A 24,463-nucleotide genomic window follows, 5' to 3' on the forward strand; every position below is an offset into this window, starting at 1 on the left:
ACCATCATTTTGTAATGTTGGAGATGGGACCCAGGACTTTGCACAAGCTAGGCAAAGGCATTGCCACTGAGCCGCCTCTCCAGCCGTTATCACCGTCGTTGTTTTTGTGACACTGGGGATGCTACCCCGGGCTGTGAACATACTAGGTGTACTAGTTTCCTTTCTGTTGTGTGACAAACACCATGACCAAAAGCAACTTAGGGTTCGAAGGGGTTTATTACATCTTACACTTCAGGGCACAGTTCATCATCGAGGGAAGTCAGGGTAGGAACTCAAGGCAGGGACCTGAAGCAGAAACCATTCGGGCTTATCCTCTGGCTTTTTCTAACTATTTTATACAGCCCAGGACCACCTACCCAGGGATGGTGCCACCTGCAGTGGGCTATACTGTCTTGCATCATTTATTAATCGAGATAATTCCTCGTGGACATGCCCACAGACCAACAGATAAAAGACAGTTTCTTAATTGAGGCTTCTCCTCCAGGTGACTCTAGGATGTTTCAAGTTGACAGTTAAGATCAACCAGGAAACTGGGCAAATTTCTGAGCTACATCCCCACCATCATCATCGTCATCATTATTTTATGATGTTGGGGATGGTATCCAGAATCTTGCACGTGCTAGATAGATACCACTGAATGACACCCTCCACATCATTATTATTACTGTTATTATTTTGTGGTGCTGGGGATGGAAACTAGGGATGCTAGGCAAGCACTTTAGCACTAAGCCACCCCAGCCCCCATCATCATCATATTGTGTTTAGAATGGAAGCATCCCGAACATTCTAGGCAGTTGCACCACCAACGAAGTCACCCTAACAGTTTTTTTCTCCATACTCTTTTTTTTGGGGGGGAGGGGGTGCGTTTCCGAGACAGGGTTTCTCTGTGTAGTTTTGGTGCCTGTCCTAGATCTCGCTCTGTAGCCCAGGCTGGCCTCGAACTCACAGAGATCCTCCTGGCTCTGCCTCCCGAGTGCTGGGATTAAGGCGTGCGCCGCCGCCGCCGCCGCCGCCGCCGCCGCCGCCGCCGCCACCACCGCCTGGCCTCCATATCAGTATTTGAGATGGGGAATCTCTCACTGTGGAGCTCAGGCTGTCTGGTTCAGCTTTCTCCATCTCTGAGAAGCGGTTGTCAGAAACCCTGGAAATTCTCTGCTCTCGGACATGCCCCTGGATTTCTTCCTCCATCCACTGCTTGGAGTCTTTCCTTACTCCTTCTCTTCCCGTTCTGGTGTCTAAATGTTGAGCATCTTAGTGCTTCATCTTGGGACACTTTCTCTGGACGCATTCTCTGTCACTTTATTCATTTTTATAATTGTGGGTCCTCAAAATGTTTCTGGCCTTTTTTTCTCATTTTCTGTCAGATTGTTTAAACCAAAATCTAGCTCTTTTCCTACAGTCTTCTTCCTGTTTTCCAGTCCCCCGACTTCACCCCTGTGGTAGAGTCTCACGTATGTATCCAAAGCTTAACCTTGAACTTACTACATATTCAAGGATGACCTTGAGCTTCTGATCCTACTGCTTCATCAGTGCTGAGCTTGCTGGTGTCTGACACCACACCCTGTTTATGCAGTGCTGGGGGTAGGGCTCAGGGCTTTGTGCACGTTAGGAGAGCACATTCCCAGCTTGTGGTTTCTTCCTTTATTTAAGGCTTTAAAAATTACTTTTTATGCCTGGCAGTGGTGGCAAATGCCTTTAATCCCAGCATTCAGGAAGCAGAGAAGCAGAGTTTGAGGACACCCTAGTCTACATAGTGAGTTACAGGACATCTAGGACTACACAGAGAAACCTTGTCTTGAAAAAAAAAAATTTTTTTTTTAAATGTATATATATGTCTTTGTGGGTTTGTGCATGTAAGTGCAGTGCCCTTGGAGGCCAGAAGAGGGAATCAGATCCTCTAGAGCTAGAGTTATTGGTGATTGTCAGCTACATGATGTGGGTGCTGGGATGCAAACTTGGGTTCTCGGCAAGAGCAGTACAAGCTCTTAACTGCTGAGCTATCTCTGCAGCCTCCTGTGGCTTCTTCAATGTAATATATAGTCAGAGTTGGGAAAGTACACATTGTCTTCTGTAGTGTGTGTGTGTGTGTGGATTGTTTTCCTTTTTTTTTAAGGTTTTCTGAGACAGGGTTTCTCTGTGTAGCTTTGCGCCTTTCCTGGACCTCGCTCTGTAGGCCAGGCTGGCCTCGAACTCACAAAGATCCGCCTGGCTCTGCCTCCCTAGTGCTGGGATTAAAGGCGTGCGCTACTACCGCCCGGCCCTTTTTTTTTTTTTTTTTTTGAGACAGGGTTTCTCTGTGTAGCTTTGTGCCATTCCTGGAACTCACTCTGTAGCTCAGGCTGGCTTCAAATTCACAGAGATCCGCCTGCCTCTGCCTCCCAAGTGCTGGGATTAAAGGCGTGCGCCACCGCCGCCACCACCACCACCACCACCACCACCACCACCACCACCACCACCACCACCACCTGGCAGGATTGCTTTCCTTTTATAGCTAGCAATATGGAGATTTAGAAAGAGAAGCGAAAGATACATAACAACCCAGCAGTAGGCTTAGGAAGAGTGTGCTTGTTTGCTGGCTGTAAAGTGCAAGGTGCAGGTTAAAGTATTCATTAACTTTGGAAGCTTTCAGTTTTCTTGTATCAAAGTTTAGTGTTTTTTTTTTTCTCTCTCAGAACATGAATTGACGGCATGTTTTAAAGCATAGAAAAGTTTAGCAACTCTGTTCGTCATTTTGTTCTTAAGTGTGTGGCAATTAATAGACACTGCTTACTTTTTTTGTTCTGTTTTTTGGTCATTTTGTTCGTAAGTTAAGTGTGTGGCAATTAATAGACACTGCTTACTTTTTTTGTTCTGTTTTTTGGTCATTTTGTCCGTAAGTTAAGTGTGTGGCAATTAATAGACACTGCTTACTTTTTTTGTTCTGTTTTTTGGTCATTTTGTCCGTAAGTTAAGTGTGTGGCAATTAATAGACACTGCTCACCTTTTTTGTTCTGTTTTTTGGTCATTTTGTTCTTAAGTTAAGTGTGTGGCAATTAATAGACACTGCTTACTTTTTTTGTTCTGTTTTTTGGTCATTTTGTCCGTAAGTTAAGTGTGTGGCAATTAATAGACACTGCTTACTTTTTTTGTTCTGTTTTTTGGTCATTTTGTCCGTAAGTTAAGTGTGTGGCAATTAATAGACACTGCTCACCTTTTTTGTTCTGTTTTTTGGTCATTTTGTTCTTAAGTTAAGTGTGTGGCAATTAATAGACACTGCTTACTTTTTTTGTTCTGTTTTTTGGTCATTTTGTCCGTAAGTTAAGTGTGGCAATTAATAGACACTGCTCACTTTTTTTGTTTGTTCAGTTTTTCAGTGTGTGTGCTTTTAAGGAAAGTCTGTCAATAGATCATTTTGTTCTGTTTATTCAGAACTCTGTTTTCCAAAATGGTTGTTTACTTCCATTAAATTGACTCAGCACATTAAGCACACTCTACAGGTTAAATTTCAAATAGTAAGTCAGCTTCAGCCCACTAATGAGTTACTTAAGGACACTAAGTAAGTGCCGACCTATAGCATAGATTCAATAGTCTTTCAGATTCACTTGGGCCCAGATTTGTAATCCTAGCATTTAGCATTAGCAGTAGGAGGATCACAAGGTTAAGGGCAGCCCCAGCTGCGTAGCAAGTCCTAGGTCAGCCTCTGTTACACAGTAAGAGTCTCATCTCAAAAACAAAAAAAAAGGCCGGGTGGTGGTGGTGCACGCCTTTAATCCTAGCACTTGGGAGGCAGAGCCAGGCAGATCTCTGTGAGTTCGAGGCCAGCCTGGTCTACGGAGTGAGATCCAGGACAGGCACCAAAACTATACAGAGAAACCCTGTCTTGAAAAAACAAACAGGGGCTGGAGAGATGGCTCAGAGGTTAAGAGCACCAACTGCTCTTCCAGAGGTCCTGAGTTCAATTCCCAGCAACCACATGGTGGCTCACAACCATCTGTAATGAGATCTGGTGCCCTCTTCTGGCTTGCAGGCATACATGCAGACAGAACACTGTATACATAATAAATAAATAAATCTTAAGAAAAAACAAACAAACAAACAAAAACACACACACACAAAAAAAAACCCAAAAGAAAACCACAAACTCTGAGCTGGGGAGATCTATCCTCTACCTTCAAAATGCTGAGATTACAATTTTGAGTTGCATTACCCAGTTTAAAATAAACAAACGGGCCGGTTAAGAGCCATCTTCCAGAGGAGCTCTTCCAGAGGAGCTGGGTTCAATTCCCACCACTCAAATGGTGGCTCACAACTGTCTGTCACTCCAGTTTCACAGGATCTGACACCTTCACACAGGCATACTTTCAGGCAAAACAAGAATGCACATGAAATGTGTGTGTGTGTGTGTGTGTGTGTGTGTGTGTGTGTGTGTGTGTATTTCTTTCTTTTTTTTTCTTTTTTTTTGGTTTTTCGAGACAGGGTTTCTCTGTGTAGTTTTGGTGCCTGTCCTGGAACTCACTCTGTAGACCAGGCTGGCTTCAAACTCACAGAGATCCGCCTGGCTCTACCTCCCAATTGCTGGGATTAAAGGCCTGCGCCACCACTGCCCAGCTATGTATTTCTTTAAAAACCAACCAACCAACCAACCAAGGTTCTCGCCCTATAGCCTAGGCTGCCTTTGAATGTCTTAACCTGACAGGTGCAGGATTTATACTGGGTGCTCCCACATCTAGTTCATTTGTTAGCATCGTAAATTTTCTATTACATTTTAATTATTTGTGAGTGTATGTATGTCTTGGTGTACGTGTGGGGGTCAGGGCAACCTGTGGGAGTCACTTCTTTTCTTCCACTCTTGAGTTCCTGGGATTGAACTTGGGTCATCAGGCTTGGTGGCAGGTCCCTTTACCTGCTAAGGCATCTCACTAGGGCCTTACTTGTTAACAACTTTTAAAAAATTGAATTACATTTACTTACATATTGGGGTACATGTGCCCCAGTACACATGTGGAAGTCAGAATGACCGTTTGTGAAAGGTAGTTCTCCTTCCACCATATGGGATCAAACTCAGGTTGTCAGGTTTGGCGGTGAGTGCCTTTACCTGCTGAGCTGTCTCACTGGTCCATTTGTTAAAGTTTCGGTCTGGATACTTGCCTTATCGCTTTGTATAAACATTCTCTCCATACACGTTACACTGAACCATTTGAGAGTTGCAGACATCATGCCATTATTTTACCCCTTTAAAAAAGTACTTTTTAAGTTGGGCAGTGGTGTCTCATGCTTGTAATCCCAGCATTCAGGAGGCAGAGGCAGGTGGATCTCTCTGAATTTGAGGCCAGTCTGGTCTACCAAGCTAGTTCTAGGACAGCTAGGTCTACACAGAGAAACCTTGTCTCAAAAAACCAAACCAAAAATAAAAACCTTTTTCTTTACTTTATTTCATGTGTATGAATGTTTTGCCTGCATGTATGTGTATATACTACGTTTGTGCCTACTGCCCACAAGGTCAGAAGATCCTTTGGAACTGGAGTTACAGATGATTGGGAGCCACACCATATGGTACTGGGTACCTAACGTGGGTTCTCTGGAAGAGGACAAGCGTAACCGTTAACCCCTATCTCCAGTTTTTTCACCCTTTCTCGAAAAGTGACATTGTTCTAAGTAACCCCAATACCATTATGATACCTGGGAAACTCAACACTGATGTCAATCCAGTACATGTCCAAGTTTATCCAGTTGTCTCAAGAATATCATTTAAAGATTAAAAAAAAATTTTTTAAGCCGGGCGGTGGTGGCGCACGCCTTTAATCCCAGCACTCAGGAGGCAGAGCCAGGCGGATCTCTGTGAGTTCGAGGCCAGCCTGGGCTACCAAGTGAGTCCCAGGAAAGGCTCCAAAGCTACACAGAGAAACCCTGTCTCGAAAAACAAAAAAAACAAAAAAAAAAAAAAAAATTTTTTTTTTAAATTTTATATGTGCACGTCTCTGTGTATGCACACGTGTGTGGTGTCTGTGGAGAGTAGAAAAGGGCGTTGGATCCCATGGAGATGGAGTTGTAGGTATTTGTGAGATGCTCAGAGAGAGCGCTAGGAAGCAAACGATTCTCTGGATGAGCAACCAGTGCTGTTAACCGCTGAGCGGTCTCTTCATCCTCAGCAATGCCATTTAGCCAGAGTTTCTCCCTGGCCCAGTGAAGAACTGCACTGACTTGTGCTCTTCCTTTAGTTTCCTTTCTTCTAGAACCTTCCCCAGGCTTTTCTGAGACATTGGCCTTGCGATGGATGACTTTTGTTGTTTGTTTGTTTAGTCCGATAGTGAAGCTGCGCTCCCACCCGTGGGTGGCCTGCAGACTCCACCTGTGCCTAGTTTGGATCTGATTGCCTTCCCGAATGATTTGTGCTTTGTTTATGTTTTCCTTTGTGGGAAACCAAGATTATTCTTTGTTCAGCAACCTAGTGGTAACTGTAAGAACTTACTGAGCCTGGCACTGGTGGCACACACCTTTAATCCCAGTACTGGGGAGGCAGAGGCAGGTGGATCTCTGAGTTCGAGGCCACCCTGGAGTTCCAGGCTGGAGAGATGGCTGCACAGTTCAGAGGATTTGCTGCCCTTCCAGCACCCGCATCAGATGGCCTACAACTTCAGCTTCGGGGAATCTGATGCCCTTTTCTGACCTTGGGAGACACCTGAACACACGTGCATACACACACCTACACATAAATAAATAGCAAATCCTAAAAAAAAGAAATTTCCAACATGTACAGCTCATGTAGGCCTTCATGGAAAAAAGTGGTTAATATACCCATTGACAAAAGATTTGGTTTTGGGGACTGCATGCCAAGCCCATGCTCTACCATTGAACTATCTTCCAGTCTCACTGGCTCTTTATTGAATAAAATTATGCCTAGAATGTATGGGCATTTAATCTGAATATTTAGCTGAGTAGTTGGGTCTTAAAAGAAAATCAGCCAGGCATGGTGGTACACAACTACATTCCTAGAGCTCAGATGCCTAAGGCAGGGGAATCATGAGTACAAAGGCCAGTGTGGGCTACATAATGAGATACCATTCCAGAAAACAAAAAGAAATGGGAACTAAAGAAAGGATGGTGGGAAGAGGGTTGGAAATCAGTGAATTAATTGGTTTCTGCCAGCCAGAGTCTGCAAGGTGCAATATCTGCATTGTTCTCCTGGTCCTCAAACAGACTCATTAATGTGCTTGAGGGGCTGTATAGGTTGGTGGTAGAGTACCTGCTTAACATGTGTTAGACACTCAGTTTAATCCCTAGCACTCCAATTTTTTCAAAATTGTGTGTGAAAGAGAATTCCCAATTTTCTCTCTTCCCCCCTCCCCCCTTTTTTGCTAGAAAAGACAGATGATGTTTGTTGGATTCTTACATCTGTGTTTACTCAAGAGTGTTTATGTGTTTGAGTGTTTGAGACATGGTCTCCCCATGTAGCCAGTGTGATTCTCTTTCCCCAGCAGAGTGGTGTGGGATTTGGAAATGACATATACCAGTGATGCTGGGGATGGATCCATTGGTGCAATATTCCTCTGAGCATAGGGAATGTAACTCAATTTCAACCAGAAATAGGAAGCCTTGTGGGCTCATTTCCTGAGTACGTAGACATGATTTGATTCATCTGTTTAGTTTTTTTTTTAAAGACAGGCTCTCATTTAACTCAATTTGGCCTCAAACTCCCCATATAGTTGAGGGTGACATTGAACTGCTTATACTTTTGCCTCTGTCTGATTACAGGCCACCATGCCTGATGTATTTGGTACTAGATATGGAACCAAAGCCCTCGTGCATGCTAGGCAGGCATTCTGCCAACTGGGCTCTGCACTATTTTTCTTCTGTTAGATTCTTTCTAAATACTCTGACTTGGGCGCAGTGTCTTTGGGATGAGGCAGGACATTTGTGAACTTGTAGCCATTTGCTGAGTTACCAGTAGCGTTTGACCAGGCTCTGCTCACTGATTTGATCTCTATGCTGACATCACTGTGTTGTTTACTTGCTGACCCCTGTGTTAGCTGTGGGAGCGGTCGCTGTACTTGTTGACTGGGGAAAGCGGCCATCTCTCACGCCCATGGTTTTGAAATTCTGCACTGTGACTTTGACCATCTAGGTCCACTCCTGGGGAAAGAACACATAGTGGTTCTTGTACATTGTGTCAGCTCGAGACTGTCTGCTCTACCTGAGTTTTTGGGGTGCTGTTACTAGTGTCCTTTCACCTAGTCTCGTCTCATTTTTCATAGTCATAATTACCTTCCATTTTACTGGGACTTCTCACTGTGTGAGCAAGTTACTTTATTCTGAGCCTCAGCTTTGTCATCTGTGAAGGTGGAGTCACATCAGTGGGTCCTGCATTGGAGGGGTTGAGTGAGAGCTGACATAATCCTTTTCTTAAAATTTATTTTATATACATAGGTGTTTTGTCTACATGTATGTCTGTAATCCATGAGCATGCTCTTGGGGGTCAGAAGAGGGCATAGGATTCCCTGAGGATTGGAATTACAAATGGTTGTGAGCCACCATGGGGATGCTGGGAATCAAACCCAAGTCCTCTGAAAGAGCAGCTAGTGCTCCTAACCACTGAGCTATCTCTCCAGTCCCCATGCTATACTAGATTATTCTCATATTTTGTTTTAGCCGGGGTAAGCTTGGGGAGAAATTGGCCTGATAAAATCTACATCTTAACCTGGCAGATAGGAAATGAGAACCCAAATATGTCTGGTCTTAAAATTATGTCTTTAATTGTCATAGTATACTGACTCTAGGCTGCTTAGAACAATCTGCCCTCTGCTGTGATGGTGTGGAATGGACCAATTGTGATCTGTGTCGTTACTGATACGTACCTCTGATGTGAGAGTGTGGAGTGGATCAGTTGTCATTTGTGCCATGGCTGTGCTCTCACAGGAATGGTAACAGTTTGCTTAATCAGCTGTTACCCAGGGAAAAGCCAGGCTTTTAGCAACCAAATATATGACGTCTCTTTAACGGGATCCTTGACCCTTGCTGGAGTTTCTAGTGACAATGTTCGTGTTAAAGTGCATAGGCCATTTCTGTCAACACAGCAGGATTCAGGTTGTCCAAGGTGACAGTAACTGATGGTCGTAATGAGAGAAGGATGTTGGCTAAGGACAGATCCTCACCTTGTTTCTCCAGTCATTTCTAATGCTCTTGCTGCTTAGGGACCCTTCTATAGTGGGGTTCCTTTGAGGGTTTGCTTCCATGTTCTTGTAACTACCTTGGGCCAGATGTCTGACTTCTCAACTTCTGTCTACATAGGTTTGGGATAATATGGTATCTTAGTCATCTATGGGGAAATGGGCATGTGATATGCTATGTCTGTAAACAGGGAAAGTCCGGGGGCTGGAGAGATAGTTAATAATGCTTGCTACATAATGAGAATCCGAGTTTAGATCTCAGCACCCATGTGACAAGTCTAGGCATCCTGCAAACACCTGTAACTCCAGCTTTGAGGGACTCGGTGCCTTCTGTATACACAGACTTGCACATCTACACACTCATGTAGTATATATGTAGCTCTCATAGGTACATACACACACATAAATAAAACAAATACTAAAAGAAAAGAAAAGGAAAGTTGTCTCTATCTGAACTTGCTGATGCAGGGCCAGCTAACCCAGGCAGGACTTATGGCATTTTAGTGTTAGGTTGTTCCAAATTCCTGAACTAGACAGCTGAATCTCAACTAAAGGGATTATTTTGTAGACAGACCCTTGAAACCTTGGGATGGTCGTGAACTGATGACGGCTCACTGTTCTTTTGCAGGAAGGATGCGAACGCAGCCCTGCTCAGTAACTATGAGGTAAGGGCCTCCGTAGGGGCTGTTGCGTTTTCCTTTTTGGGTTTAGTCTTCGCTTGTGAAGATGCTGGATTCCACTTTAACACAGGGCACGTGGCCCCTGGTGGATCTCGGAATGGTCTCAGTTTGGTGAATTACACATGGTTCTTCAGGGAAGTGGGAGGCTCTGGTTCGTAAGTACCCTTCCGTAAATCTCAGAGACAGACGTCCTGGAAGAAGAGCTGCTCTAGAGCCTCTTCTGTTAAAACCTTAGCCCTTTCCTGATTACCGTCCTTTATTTCATTCCGATCTTCAAAGATGTTGATATCCTCCTCATTTTGAGACTAAGAGCTGACTTGACTGGCCATTTTGAATAATTTATTAAGAATGAACAGCTTTATAATTTGGGGGCTGATGGAGAAAGAGGAAAGAGGTTGGTGAGAGGGGAGGTAGTCGTATTTTTACTGCCTTCTGTTTTGCTGGGTCTAGTTTAGTACTAGCAAAGCAGTCTGATAGGACAGCTCTAGGTGCAGAAGAGCCTGCTTATAAAGTCACTGGCAGTTTCCATGTCCCGGTGAAAACCCAGAGTCTTGGAGGAGGTCTGGCTCTCCGTTCTGTGCTGTGTGTGTGTAGAATTAACTCAGTGTGCCGTATTGCTTTCTAAAGTTTTAAGGGTTTTATTTTTAATTTTTAAGTGTGTGTTTGTGTGTAGGTATGTACATGTAAATATAGTGCCCGTAGGGGCCTAACAGGTCACTGGACCCCTTGGAGCTGGAGTTACAGGTGGTTGTGAACTTGCCAATGTGAGGGTCCTCTGCAAGAGTAGTAAGTGCTCTAGCCACCGGGCCATCTCTGCAGGATTTTAATAAATGAGTGCTTTGAATTGACTTGGCTAAGAGAGCATCTGAAAGATGTTGTACAGTTCTAGGCTGAAGTGCTTGCTCTAGACCAACTGTTGGTGCAGGTTTGTGGAAAGAAAGAACGCGGCTCTACCGGGCTGTCTTTTAAAACCTCGGGAGAGCTAACATCTCTCCACTTCGCTGACATGCCTTTTGTGTCCATCCTAGGTGTACCAGTTACTAACAGACCTCAAAGAGCAGCGGAAGGAGAGTGGGAAGAACAAGCATAGCGCTGGGCAGCAGAACTTGAACGCCATCACCTACGAGGTGAGCCCCGGCTCAGGGCCTCACCAGTCGGGAGGGTGGCTGCTGCTTCGGGAAATGGGAGGAATCTGGCCACCTGCCAGATAGTGAGACCAGATAAAATTGTCCTCACTTGTAGACATTAAGTGCACTTTTGGGGTCTCCACCTGAACCACCCTCAGATGCTCCCAGTCAGCTGGCTGGGGTCCTTTTGCTCTCCCTGGATGAGAGTCCTGGGTAGGTGGGGGAAGCTCTCACAGTGCTAGTGCTGGTCGGTGGGGCTTTTGTTTCCTTGGAGGTAATAGCAGCTGGCCCGTGGGAGCCTCCGAGGATGGCGCCCTCTAGTGTTGTAACCTCATGCAGGCTTTTGATAGTATAACTTTCTGTTCCAGTTCTTGGGTAGGCCTAGAAAGTCGGGATTCCTTGGTAGCAGTTGACGGTGTAGTTTCCCAGCAGGACTAGGTGTTTGGACTCTGCAGCCTTGATAGTGTCAGTATTGCACTTTGCAGGCCTGGGGTGCCTGACAGCTTTGGTCCTAACACTTGATGGCTCTCTGGAACTCTTCGCCCCATCTCTTTGTTTTGAGACAGGACCTCAGGCTTCTTATGTAGCCCAGGATGATTTTGAACTCCTGCTTCTACTTCCCAGGTGCAGGGATTACAGGCATGTGCCGCCACACCCCTGGCTATTCTGTGGCTCTTCCCAGCCCCATGTCTTCAGCCTCGGGCCTCCACCCACTCTCCACTCTCATCATCCCTCCTGTCCCTTCCCTGCTGCTCTCTTGCTGCTCTGGCTTCTTTGGGAGGCGGCTGCCATTGCTCTTTTGTTGCCATGGCTGCCGGCCTTGAAGCTCTGGGTCGTCTTCAGTCACCAGAGCAGCCAGTCCATGCCACCTTTGCAAGTGGCTGGCCAGCAGCTCAGCTTCATCTCTCCAGCTGCCAAGCAGCCAGCTGCCCGACCACTTCCACGGCTCGGGGTGCCAGGGGCTCTGTGGTTAGCCCCTCTGCTGTGCCACTGCCTCTGTCTGCTGCTCCTTCACTGTCTCTGACTTCTTCATGTTGCTGGTGCAGCTTGCTGTGCTAGACATGGGAAGGCAAAAACAGTGACAAGTAAACATAGAGACTGGCTGAGAGAAGCGTTTGATTAGACGTGGTGCAACATCAGGGCAGGCAGGTGGGCAGCACAGGGGGAAGGTGTCTGCTGGAGTTGTCTCACCGGGCTTGGAACAGCTTACTTAGTCTGAAAAGTGTGGATCAGTTAGGGTTCCCTTAGAGGAATAGAAGTAATGGGATGAAAAACATCACACACACACACACACACACACACACACACACACACACACACACACAGAATCAGCTTTAAAATAGTAACAACAGTAGACTCACACCCGAGAGCTGAGAACCTAATAGTTCCTTGGTCCTTGAGAGTCAGTACCTCAGCAACAGAATAGTTCCACAATGGCCGTCTTTCACCTGGGGTGGGAGCAATGGGTAGTTGCTCGGTCCACTAGGCTGGGTGCCTAAGCAGTCTCTGTTTGGCCTTGGCAGCCCAGAGGTTTCCTGGAGAGCTGCTGGCCCCTAGTCCATGATGAAAGCTTGGACGCACTGGTTCTGATACAGCATAGGAATCAGCAGCAGCAGCAGGGCAGGTTAACTCAGCAGTAGAGGGAGGCTACGTGAGCAGAGGGTGAGGTGGCCCTCCTCCTCCATGCCCTTTTGTGTCTGGACCACCAGCAGAAGGTGCCACCCACAAACGGGTGGGACTCCCCACACCAGTCAGGTCAGTCAGGACACTTCTCTAGGCGAGGCTTCCTGCTCAGGTGGTTCGAATTTGTGGCAGGTTGACATTAAGACCAACCGTAATAAGGGGTGTTGGTAGTGACCACAGCAGACCTCACATGCAGATGGAAGTTGATGTTTGCTCCGAACATAGCCTTGTCTCTTTCACACAAGTCATGGCAGAGCCTCTGAAAGGCCATCAAGGGAAATGCTCTCCCTCTGGCTTACATGGATATGTTTGCGGGATCATCTAGAGTTCATTGTGGCTTGTGATAACAACAAAAAAACAAAAACAAAAAGCCCATATAGACTGTTGAACACAGTCCTGTGTGTTCAGGAGCCACAACAGGCAGCAGAGATGGTTATGTCATCTCCCCAGGGCGTCTAGGGAGACCTCAGAATGGCTGTGCTGACACGGAGCCCACTAACTGATGGCCCTCTAACTCAGGGAGGCCCCAGCCATGAGGGAGAGCTCGACAGCTACCAATGCGGGGTGAGACGTCTTGTTCTCTCTCCAGGGTCTTTGCTTATGCACAGGAAAACAGACAACAGAGCAGTGCTTGTGATGAGAGCCGACACAACACTGACAATGCTTTTAGTAGGGTTGGAGCAGTGCTTAACATCTGTCCAGTGCAAGGAGAGATGGGTCCCCTCATCTATCTCAGGTCTGACGCTGTTACATTCACAGTTTGCTACAAGGAAAGGATTCAGATTAAAATTAGCCAAGAGAATTAAAAAAGAGAGAATACCCAAGTCATAATTTCCACTGTCCTCACACATGGACTTGGGTCATTTTACTTTCCTAAAGTTGGTGTGTGGCCATAGCATGGAATGTGCCATCAGGGAAGCCCTGCTGGGTCTTGATGTACAGTGGTCTTGCTGCTAGCTAACCCTTGCTCTAAAACTATACCGGTGGGGCCAGCTGCTAAGCTAGGTTGATAAGCATATGCAGTATGACCCAGGGACCCAGGCATAACGTTCCAAGGACCTGGAGATCACCACCTACAAGTCTAGGACAAAGGCCAGAACTGCTCTCTGTGCAAGGCTAAATTCTTCCCCCTGCCCCCTTTTCTTCAGTTTTTTTGAGATAGGGCCTCACTGTGTAACTTTGGCTGGCCTAGAACTCACACACCAGGCTGGTTTGGAACTTGTAGAGATTTGTCTGCCTCTGCCTCTTTAGTGCTGGGTTTAAAGGTATGTAAAAGGAAGAAAGCAAAACGGATTCATAAGGTTGTTCTCTCCTAACCTATTTGAGAATTGAAAGGAAATAGCAAGAAAGCATTACATTAAAATGATGTATAAACTGAAACTTGACATTAGGACTTAAAGACAAGTCAGCAAAAACAAAATCAAAACTCCGTAAGTGTTGGGCTAGAAATGTGACTCCATGCTAGAACCCTTGGCTCTCTTGGGGCTGAAGTGATGGCTCAGCAGTTAAAAGTGCTTGCTGATTGCTCCCTAGAGGATCTGAGTTTGGTTCTTCACCTGTGCTGGGCAGCTCACAATTACCTCTAACCAAGTCCAGTGTCGGGATCAGTGTCTCTTTCCTCTGCACCTGTGCTCTTAGATGCACGCTCACGCACACACACACACACACACATATAACCTCTGTGTCTGCACTCTTATATACATACTCACGCGCACACACACATCTAAACATATAATTGAAAAATAAAAAAATAACTCTTAAAGTCTGAAAATTGTAGAATATTATGTTATAACACTGCTTTCCTTATTCAGATTTTCTCAAGGTTTTATGTATATAAGTATTTTGATTGCATGCATGTTTGTGTACCATGTGCATGCCTGTTTGCCTGTGGAGGTCAGAGGAGGGTGTCAGATCCCTGGAACTGGAGTTACAGCTAGTTGTGAGCCACAATGTAGATGCTTGGGATTGAACCTGGGTCCTCTGCAAGAGCAGTATGTGCTCTTAACCACTGAGCTATCTCTCTAGCCCCTTACTCAAATTTCTATAGCCTGGGGCTCCAAATGGCTCAGTGGTTAAGAGCACATACTGCTCTTGCAGAGGGTCCAAGTTTGATTCCCAGCACTCATGTGGGGTGACTCAGCTGCTTGGAACTCTGGTTTTAGGAGGTTCCGAAGCCTCTTGCCTCCAGAGTTATCTGTACTCAAGGGCATATACCCACATAGACTCACATAATTAAAAATAAAAATAAATCTTTATCAAACCCTGAAAATTTCTCTATCTTACGTTTGCCTTTCTTTTGTGAATTTGTTTTCAGACATTAAAATACATATCAAAAACGCCATGCAGGAACCAGAGTCCGGAGATTGTTCAAGAATTCCTCACAGCAATGAAAAGCCACAAGCTGACCAAGTGAGTTACCTCAGTAGGTAACAGGAAACGCAATCCTCAGTGAGGATAATGTCTTAGAACAGCTGTCTGCAGCAGCTGCATCTGCGTTCGGTCACACTTTGGCCTCATAATTGCACACAGTACTGTTGTTTTTCGTTTGTTTGTTTGTTTGGTTTGGTTTCTCTGTGTAGCCTGTCTGTCCTCGAACTCACAGAGATCCACCTGCCTCTGCCTCCCAAGTGCTGGGATTAAAGGCGTGCGCCACCACCGCCCGGTGTACACAGTACTGTTTTAAGATAGGATCATGGTACTGTGGGAAAAGACAACTGAGAATTAGACACATGGCCTTGTAGAGCCACAGCATGCTTATCCCAGAGTCTTTTCTTAGTGTCCCGGTTCCTAGAGCTCTTTACCTCCTGTCAGTACAGCCACATTAGATTGGCGTAGGATTCAGAGTTACAGTATTGGGTTTCGAGTGTAGCTCAGTGCTAGTGTTTACCGGCATGTATGCGGAGGTATTGTCCCCAGCACTATTGGAGGTTTGGGGTTGTAGGGAAAGAGAGAGAGAGAGAGAGAGAGAGAGAGAGAATGAAAATACTTTTTTATAAGGTTGGTCAACAAAATTACCTGGCATTTGTGTTTGCTTGAGGTAGAGGCAATTTGATTATAGTCTGTCTGCATGTCAGGTGCCTTCCAGAAACTTTTTTTTGGACTTTGATATGTGAGTTCAGTTTACAAAAGCTAAAAACACAGGTTAAGGGTTCATATTAGGAAAAAACTAGTCCATGTCCTTTAGGATTAGTGCTAGTGTTGATAACTTCCAAAAGCTGCTTTGTAAATCATTGGCTGTTTGGTTGGTTTTTTGGTGTTTGATGGTATTAGACCCAGTTGAATCTACATAAACTTGAAGCACACTGCAGTAGAGGATTGACTGGCTCCCTTTTCCAGTTTGCTGTCTTCAAACTCATCGTCTGTCAAGTCTCATGTAACCTTTTAAATTGTCACCTCTTGGTTCTCTGACTGCCTGGGCAGAAGCTCCTGGCAGTGCTGTACAGTGGCCGGTAGAGGGAGCCGGCAAGCTTCTTCACCAAGGCTGGCTTCCGTCTCTTGGCTGGTGAAGGGGCTGCATGTCAAATAAGACGGGGACCAGCCTTGCTAGCCGGTGCATTTAAGACAGGAACCACATTTAAAACCAGGTTTAATGTGTCCTCTAAATCTTGAAATCACCTTCCTTCTGTTTTGCTCAGGGGATCCGTTCATTACTTTGCTTAGATAGCTTCACCACTGGAGTCCTTGAGGGTAGGCTAGGAGCTGTGTTTTGTTTGACTTGTAGACTTCATCAACAAAACAGTACAGTTGGAATTCAACTCCAAGTCACGCTGTGTGTCATGGAATTTTTTATTTAGCATGTTACCCCAGTCTCCACCAAACTGATTCTTTAATATTTTAGATTTGGCCCCAGCTCTTTATTTCTCAGTACCTAACTAGTAATCCCTGCTCCTATCCTGAGATCACCCTTATAAGGCACACAGCTATGTAGAGGGACACACCCTCACAGGCCAGCTCAGTTAGGTCTGGAGTAATTCTGCACACGTTACTCCAGGGCTTTGACACTGTATTTTTGGGACATGGCCCTCAGACCAGCAAAGCCTCAAGTGTGGATGATGGATTATCAGGTTCCCTAGTGGTCTTCCCGGGTCCGCTCTCAGAACACAAACTCCTGCTTCTTGTGGCCTCAGAACCGAACAAGCGTCTACTAGAAGTCGAGGCTTCCCTAGCCCTTCCTTTTACTTTCCCTTCAGATACATTTGTATTGTGTCAGCCCTGTCTCTCTCAGTGCTGTGAGGGAGGGGACACAGTGGAGAGGACTCAAGTGTCAGTTTTAGGGTACTCTTTCGTTTATAAGAGGTGATGGTAAAATAAAGGAAGACTCCAGATTCAGGTGAGGAAATACCATTTGCTAGGCAAGGTGTGGAACTGGGAATCGGCCTGAGGCTTTTCTGTATCATGTCTACAAGCTGGTTGGATCATTTAGTGGAAGTGCAGCCGTATGAAGATAGACTGCTGAAGAGCAGAGTTCTCAGGGTTCTTGGGGGTGAACTAGGGAAATTCAAAGTCATACCAGAACCTTTGGGAGGACCATGGCTGAAAAGACGGGCCAGTGATTAGGAGTTCTTGTTCTTGCTGAAGACCCGGGTTTAGTTCCCAGCACCTTCGGCCCTCCTGGGAATGGCATGTGTGTATTTATGTGTACTGCCTGGCATCCATGGAGGCCAGAAGAGAGTGTCAGGTCCTCTGAAACAGGAGTTATAGAAAGTTGTTGGCCTTCATGTGGGTGCTGGGAACCAAACTTGGGCCCTCTGCAAGAGCTCTTAGCTACTGGGCTATCTCTCTGGTCACAAGATTTCAGTCTTTTTTTTTTTTTTTTTTTTTTTTAGTTTTTCGAGACAGGGTTCCTCTGTGTAGCTTTGCGCCTTTCCTGGAACTCACTTGGTAGCCCAGGCTGGCCTCGAACTCACAGAGATCCGCCTGGCTCTGCCTCCCGAGTGCTGGGATTAAAGGCGTGCGCCACCACCGCCCGGCCAAGATTTCAGTCTTTTAAAAACCATTCACTTACAAGAGGAAAGTATATTGAAAAGTGGAAGGGCTCAGGGTGGAGCCGTTGTCCCGTAACCAAGAGGTTGGAGGGATGTAAAGCAATGGTGAGGAGAACACACACTTCAAAGAAACGTAAGCAGAAGTACCTGGAGCTGAGGGTTGGCAGTGGGTGAGAAGGGAGGGGCGGCTCGCAGACTTCTCACCGTAGGCTCTTCCAGATGAGAAGTGCAGGGAGGAGCTAGTTTGTTGGAAAGAGTCACGATTGCATCAGATGTATTGTTTTCAAAGCATCTGGTGTGTCTGCGTGGAGATGTGTGGGAAGCACTTGGCTACAGAGGTCTGGAGCTCTGCTCACATGGCTTGGAAGCATGAATTTCTCCAGCAAACCTCTAGTAGCTACTGAGATTGTGCATTTTGTGTGAGGAAATCGGTAAGAGGTTTGGAGGGGAGAAACGACAGTGTGGCATGCTAGGACTGAGCAAAAGAAGAGAACCCTGAAAGACACGGAGAGGAGGGACTAGTCAGAAGAGAAGTGGATACTCAAGAGTGACACGGTGGAGTCCATGGGGTAGATGTCTAAGGAAGCAGTGGCTGGCAGTGGCACATCAGAGCTCGGATGCCTTGGTTTATGCGGCGCTGGCAGTGGAACCCAGGGCTCTGTGTATGTTAGCCAGGAGCCCCACAGCTCAGCCACATCCCCAGCCTGCCTCCCTCAGCTCTGCCCAGAAAATCCCCAGGGCTCAGTGCAGAGTCTCCCTTTCTCCCCCACCTCTCCTCCCTTTGTTTCCTTTCATCTTTCCCCCTCCTCCTGCCTCCCCATCCTGCAGGGATTGAACACAAGGCCTCCTGCTTGTGGGGCCAGCACTCCATCCACTGATGTGAAATCTCGTTTGTACAAGGTTTCAGGGATTCTGAGGAGTAGAACCTGACCATGTGTGCTGTAGTAGTACCTGAATTGGTGGTGAAACTGTTGTGGGGCAGTCATCATGCTGAGTGTTTCTCCTAGAAGCATATGGCTAACATGATCTGTGGTGGCTGAGTCCCTGTCTGGACTGCTGGGAACCTTCCACTTGTTACTTCCTAATCTCAGTATTAAAAGTGGTTTTAGTTTTTTTTTTTTAGTTTTTTTCAAGACAGGGTTTCTCTGTGTTGTTTTGGTGCCTGTTCTCAATCTGTAGACCAGACTGGCCTACAGAGATCTGCCTGGCTTTGCCTCCCAAGTGCTGGGATTAAAGGCGTGCGCCACTGCCACCCGACTAATTGTGTTTTAAGTGTAAAAAATTTCAGTTAAAAGTGTTTCCTGTTTGGAAGCCAAATGGAAAACAGGCAGTAAGTGATGGTAGCAGCCACTTCAAATATGAGATTGTTACCTCTCCTAACCTTCATGTGCTCCAAGTGCTACTCTAATTTGTTTTACAGATGTGAACCTGGGACCTGGGGAGGTGCATAACTCAAACTGCTTCTCAAACATCTGCCTAAGGCAACTGTGGCCTTTCATCTTTGTCCAGAGTATCTTTAGACTCATTTGTGTTGAACAGAACTAAAGGATGAGTGTGGAGCTCCAGGGTCAGGCCAGAAAGAATGTTGAACTGTATCCCCTGTGTGGGATGGGGAAGGTGGAGTCATTCCCTCCCCTTGACGTCCTGTCACTGGACCAGGAGAGATGGCTCAGTGGTTAACTGCACTTGCTGCCCTTGCAGAGGACTTGGTTCCCAGCACTCACATGGAGACTCATGACTATAACTCCAGTTCATGGGATCTGATGCCCTCTTCTGGTCTCCATATGTGGTGCACATAATATACATGCAGACAAGTGCTTATACACATAAAATAAAATTAATCTTGGAAATCCTGTCACCTTTTAACCTCTTCAACAGAGGGCTGAGTATCTTTTGTGACAGATGATAACTGCTACTGGGCATGGTGCCCTGTAATCCTGATGGGAGGTGGAGGCAGGAAGATCAGGTATTAAAGTCATCCTTGGCCTCCTACCAAGCTTGAGGCCAGATGGTAATTACTGTCTTCAACTGTTACTTAAATCTCTTAGGGAAATTTACAACTAGCCCAGGCTGGCTCAAATTTGATATCCTGTCTCAGTCTCCCCAGTTCTGAGATAACAGGCCTGAGCAGCAGTCATGCCTGGCTTCTTTTTATTTACTAAGATAATTCAAATCTGAGTAACACAGTATGTTAGTTACTTTCTCCTTGCTGTGCAAACGCCTGACAAGAGCCATCTGAGGGAGGAGGGTGTGGTCCACCACGTGGAGAAAGCAGAGCGCAGGGTGGGCGGAGCCGGTCACAGTGCAGCTCGTCTGGACTCGGAGACGGATGCGGTGCTCAGCTCACTTTCTTCTTTTTATTCAGTCCAGGACCCAGCCGTGGGATGGTGGCATTCATAGTTAGGAGGTGTCGTACCACCCCAGTTAATACAGCCTAGAAACTGTCTCATAGGCATGTCCAGAGCTTTGCTTCCATGATGATGATAAATCCAATCAAGTTGACAATACAAATCAATCATCACATACTGGAATCCTAGCATCTGAGTTCAAGGTCATCCTCAGCTAGATAGCAAGTTCAAGGCCAGCCTGTCATAAAAAATAAAACTGAGATGTCTCAGTGGGTAAAGTACTTGCTGCCAGGCTTGAACACCTGAGTCTGATTCCTAGAATCCACATGGCAAAAAGAGAACTGCATGTTGTCCTCTGACCTCCACATGTGTGCTGTGGTACACACACACACACACACACACACACACACACACACACTCTAAATGTTTAAAAATTCTTTTTAAAAGAAATCAAAACAAATGTGAGCAATGTATAATCTTACTCTCAACTGAGTTTTTAGCCATTTCTAAGCAGTGACTAACCAATGAAAATAATTTTGTTTATCTTTTCTTTAAATTGAATTAAAAAAACACTTTCTCATTTTCCAAATAAAATTAGTGTAACAAATATGGGGAGTTCTTGTTGTTGTTTTGTATTTTTGAGACAGGATCTTACTTTATAGATCTGCCTGCCTCTGTCTCACAAGTGCTGGGATTGGAGGTTTGTGCCGCCACCACGTGGCAAGTGTTGTCCTTTAAACATGCTTTACATTCTCTTATTTGTTCTGGGTGTGCGTGTGCTGTGCGTGTGCCATGGTGCAGTGTGTAGAAATCCGTTTTCTCTTAAAGAATCCAGGCATGGCGCTCCAGCCGTTAGGTTTGCAGGGAAGTGTCCCTACTGATGGAGTCATCCTGAAGTCTAGGGGCTGCAGAGATGGCTCAGAGGTTAAGAGCACTGGCTGTTCTTCCAGAGGTCCTGAGTTCAATTCCCAGCAACCACATGGTGGCTCACAACCATCTGTAATGAGATCTGGCGCCCTCTTCTGGTGTGTAGGGATATATGCAGACAGAACATTGTATACATAATAAATAAATTAAAAAAAAAACAAAAAAAAAAAAACGCTCTCCTCTGCTGTTGCTCCCTTAGGAAGCACTGTGCCTGCGTTCCCTGCAGGAAGCTGGCGTGTCCGGAGTCCCTTCCTCTCCTGATTCTTCCTTATTACAGGGCCATGTGGCAGGGACTCTCCAGTTCTTTCCTGACAGTAACTTGATCAAGACCCAAGGTCCTTCAGGGCATGAGAGTTTTAAGCAGTTCATGTTTTTCTTTTGACAGAGCTGAGAAGCTTCAGCTGCTGAACCACAGGCCAATGACTGCTGTCGAGATCCAGCTGGTGAGTGGGGGAGGGTCGCAGCACTCAAGGGGTTGTTTTGTGGGTCTGAGATGCAGAAGGACACAAGCCAGGACTGCACACATCCCATGCCCTAAGTGAGAGGAGAGCCTGGAGGCCTCACCAGTTGGTCCTCGTTAGTGTGGACCTGAGAGTGGGAAGCTGGCAATGGAATTCCTCCATGGCTTTGGCAGCCTGTGTCCTCTGCTGCTCTAGGCCTTCTGGCCGTGGCTTGCCTGGAGGAGGTAGAGCCAACCAGCTGTTGCATTCAACATTCAACTCCGAGTGTCCCCCACTCCCTCCTGTCCCCTCTTCCTTTTTCCCCACATGTGGTCCTCCTCTCCTGCCCTCCCGGGCCAGCCCCGAAGCAGCAGCTCTTGCTGTAGCTGAGGCCCAGTTGTCCCCGCTTTCTGCTTATTTTCTCTCTCCACCACTTAGCATTCATTTCTGTCAACGTTTCATAACTCACCCCTGCAGTTATTTCATCCTTCTCCCTGTCGACAAGCATGTGTGACCATGCCTGGCTTACAGATGACTTTCTAAAACCATAAACGCGGGCTCATTTCCCTGCAAAAGGATCGAGTGGAGCCTAGGAATTTGTCAGGTCAAATCGCTGTCGCAGTAGGGCTTCAGCAACGGTGGCCGAAGGGAGAGCAGGGGTGGTCTAGGGAGAAAGTGAAGACAGGGCCAGAGAGAGAGAGGCTGCTCACGTGCCGTGTGGCAGGTCCCTCCTGTTACACAGGGCGGGCCTCAGGTTAAGCAGGTCCTGTCGCCACCAGGAAAATTAGTAAAATAGTTTCCAAAGTTTGTCTTAGAGATATTCAGCTCTTAAGCAGGGGTTGGTGGCATATGCCTGTGATCCCACTGTTGTGGAGGCAGGAGAAGAGGATGAAAGTTTGAGGTCAGCTCGGGTCACATAATAAGCTCCTTTCTTGAAAAATCCATGTAATAGAAAAGGAGAACAGAAGAAACAGTCGGGTCTTTGTAAACTTTACAAAGTATGGAAGACAATGGCCAAAGAACCTCCATGATCTTCAGAATTCATTTAAAGCACTTCAAAGGTTATAAAGTAGTTAATTTTTGACTACAACCTTCATTGTCTTCCCAGAGTTGCTTCTGTCCCTCGAAGGTACCCGAAGTTAAATTATAAACATTCCTTCTGTTCTGGGGAGCTTCCTGGGGGACTTGGCCTTTGTGCTAAACAGAGGTCCCCATCTGTGTGTCCTCATTGTTGTAGATGTTAGACAGATTCAGCTCACAGGAGAGGGAAAGATCAAGAAATCAATCTCTGTCCCTTGGGTTAAGGATCACATGTTGGGTCTCCTCCAACTTTAATCAGCACCATATGCTGTTCGTGGCCGAGTGACAGATGGAGAGGAGAGATGAGGGATTAGCATGACTCCATCCTGAGCCTGCAGAAAGCTCCGGGGTTGCTTGGTGAGAGAGCTGATACTGAGTGCTCTGAGCGCGGTAGACACGGTCCCAGGGCCTTGTCCATGCTACTTTCAGTGTTGGAGGAGGACAAATATTCTCACCTTCTTACTCCAGAGGACCGGTCCTTGACTTTGTTCCTCTTCTAAGCCCTGTTTCAAGAGACAGAGATGAGATGGGATTTGCTAGGGGAGTAGGTCACAAGGTTATGGGAGCACAGAGGCCCCCAGAAAGCCATCTACAAGCTGAAGACCCCAAGATACTGGGAGATTGGCTCAGTCCCAGTGTGAAGTCCTCAGAATCAAGGATGGTTTAACACAGTCTGAGGCCACAGGGCTTGAGAGCTGAGGGTGGACTGGCCCTGTCCTGCCTCCAACCACTTAGATGGTGCTCACCTGCATTGGCAGTAGACATTCTACACCAAGTCCATTAGCTCACACACAGGCTTCCAGAGACCCTCACAGATGCACCCAGAGCCTTACCAGTTGACCCCAGCTATGCTTTGGTGCAGTTGACACCTAGAGTCATCCGTCACACCTGGTGAGATTAGTGTGCTGTTCCCTCAGATGTTTCTTTTTCTACAAACTCTTATTTCCCTGCAGCTAGACTAGTTTCTAGTCAGATTTTTTTCCTATCCTAGAATTGGCTGTAAAAGATAGCAAGCCGTTTACCAGAGCAGCATCCTATCTACCCGAGAACGTGAGGGATGAGGGTTTCACAAAGGTTAGGGAACAAAGAACTTAATGCTTCCCTGTAGTAACTACAGCCGTGTGTTCTCCCCAGACTCAGAAAGTGGCTGCACCACCCGCACTTGTTAGAATCCGGTTGAGAGCAAGAAGTGCCTCAGCTGGGGTTTGAGTGGTCCTTTGGTGGCTGTCCACTGACTGAGAGGCTCTGTGGAGAGGTGGGCCTGCTGTGTGACTCCAGCTTGCTCTGCTGGGGTCCGTTTGGAACGGTCTAGGAGCCCTCTGAAGGGGCCCCAAACCCTGTGAACTCACAGATCATTGCCCTGCACAGCATTACTATTTGTGTCCATTAAATTCCGTGGCTTGCTAAACAGCCCCCCAGGCCCCGCTCCTGCTCGCTGTAGGCATTACTTTAACTTAGAAGAAGCTGGTGTTTCAAGGCCGAGTGGACGCTGGGCCACACAGCTGCAAGTCATGGCTGCTGCTATAGCTGAGTTTTCCAAGATGAAGTCTGTGATTAGTATTGGAACCTTATTCCAACCAAGATGTCTCAGTTAAGGTCCAAGTTTCAACACAGAATTGATTTATATTTCATATGTACTGTAACATATAGATTGAAAGCAATTGTATACAGTATTTTTTGTAAGATCTTGCTTTTATTTATTGATTGATTGATTTTTCTGCAGCCTGTCAAATGAGGTCAGATAGAAATTTCCACATAGGTGGAGAGCAGTTTTTGTCAAGTCTTACCTAAGGAAGTGTCGTGTTAGTGCTCAGAAAAGTTCCAATACTAAGGTGGTGATGTGGAAGAAATGGCTCAGTGGGTAAAGCACTCGCCCCACAAGCTTGAGGACCCAAGTTCAGATCCCCCAGACTGACATAAAGCTGTTGTGTAGTGTGCGCGTCTGTAATCCTAGGGCTCCTCTAGGGAGATGGGTGGCAGAGAGGAGACTCCCTGGAAACAGACCGACTGTCCTGGCATGCATAAACAGCAAAGGGAGACCCTGGCTCAA

At 46.4% G+C, this 24,463-nt stretch overlaps 1 protein-coding gene across 1 annotated transcript in view; it reads left to right on the plus strand.

The window, feature by feature from the left end:
* Crcp (CGRP receptor component) overlaps window positions 1-24,463 on the plus strand; it is a 30,005-nt gene that overhangs the window by 518 nt on the left and 5,024 nt on the right. The window contains exons 2-5 of the mRNA XM_059249778.1: window positions 9,855-9,934; window positions 10,852-10,950; window positions 14,948-15,042; window positions 21,279-21,336. Of these exons, the coding sequence (XP_059105761.1) occupies window positions 9,855-9,934; window positions 10,852-10,950; window positions 14,948-15,042; window positions 21,279-21,336 (332 nt within the window). The remainder of the gene's footprint in view (window positions 1-9,854; window positions 9,935-10,851; window positions 10,951-14,947; window positions 15,043-21,278; window positions 21,337-24,463) is intronic.

The sequence above is a fragment of the Peromyscus eremicus genome, chromosome 23 (genome assembly GCF_949786415.1).
Source record: "Peromyscus eremicus chromosome 23, PerEre_H2_v1, whole genome shotgun sequence".
Taxonomy (NCBI): Eukaryota; Metazoa; Chordata; class Mammalia; order Rodentia; family Cricetidae; genus Peromyscus; species Peromyscus eremicus.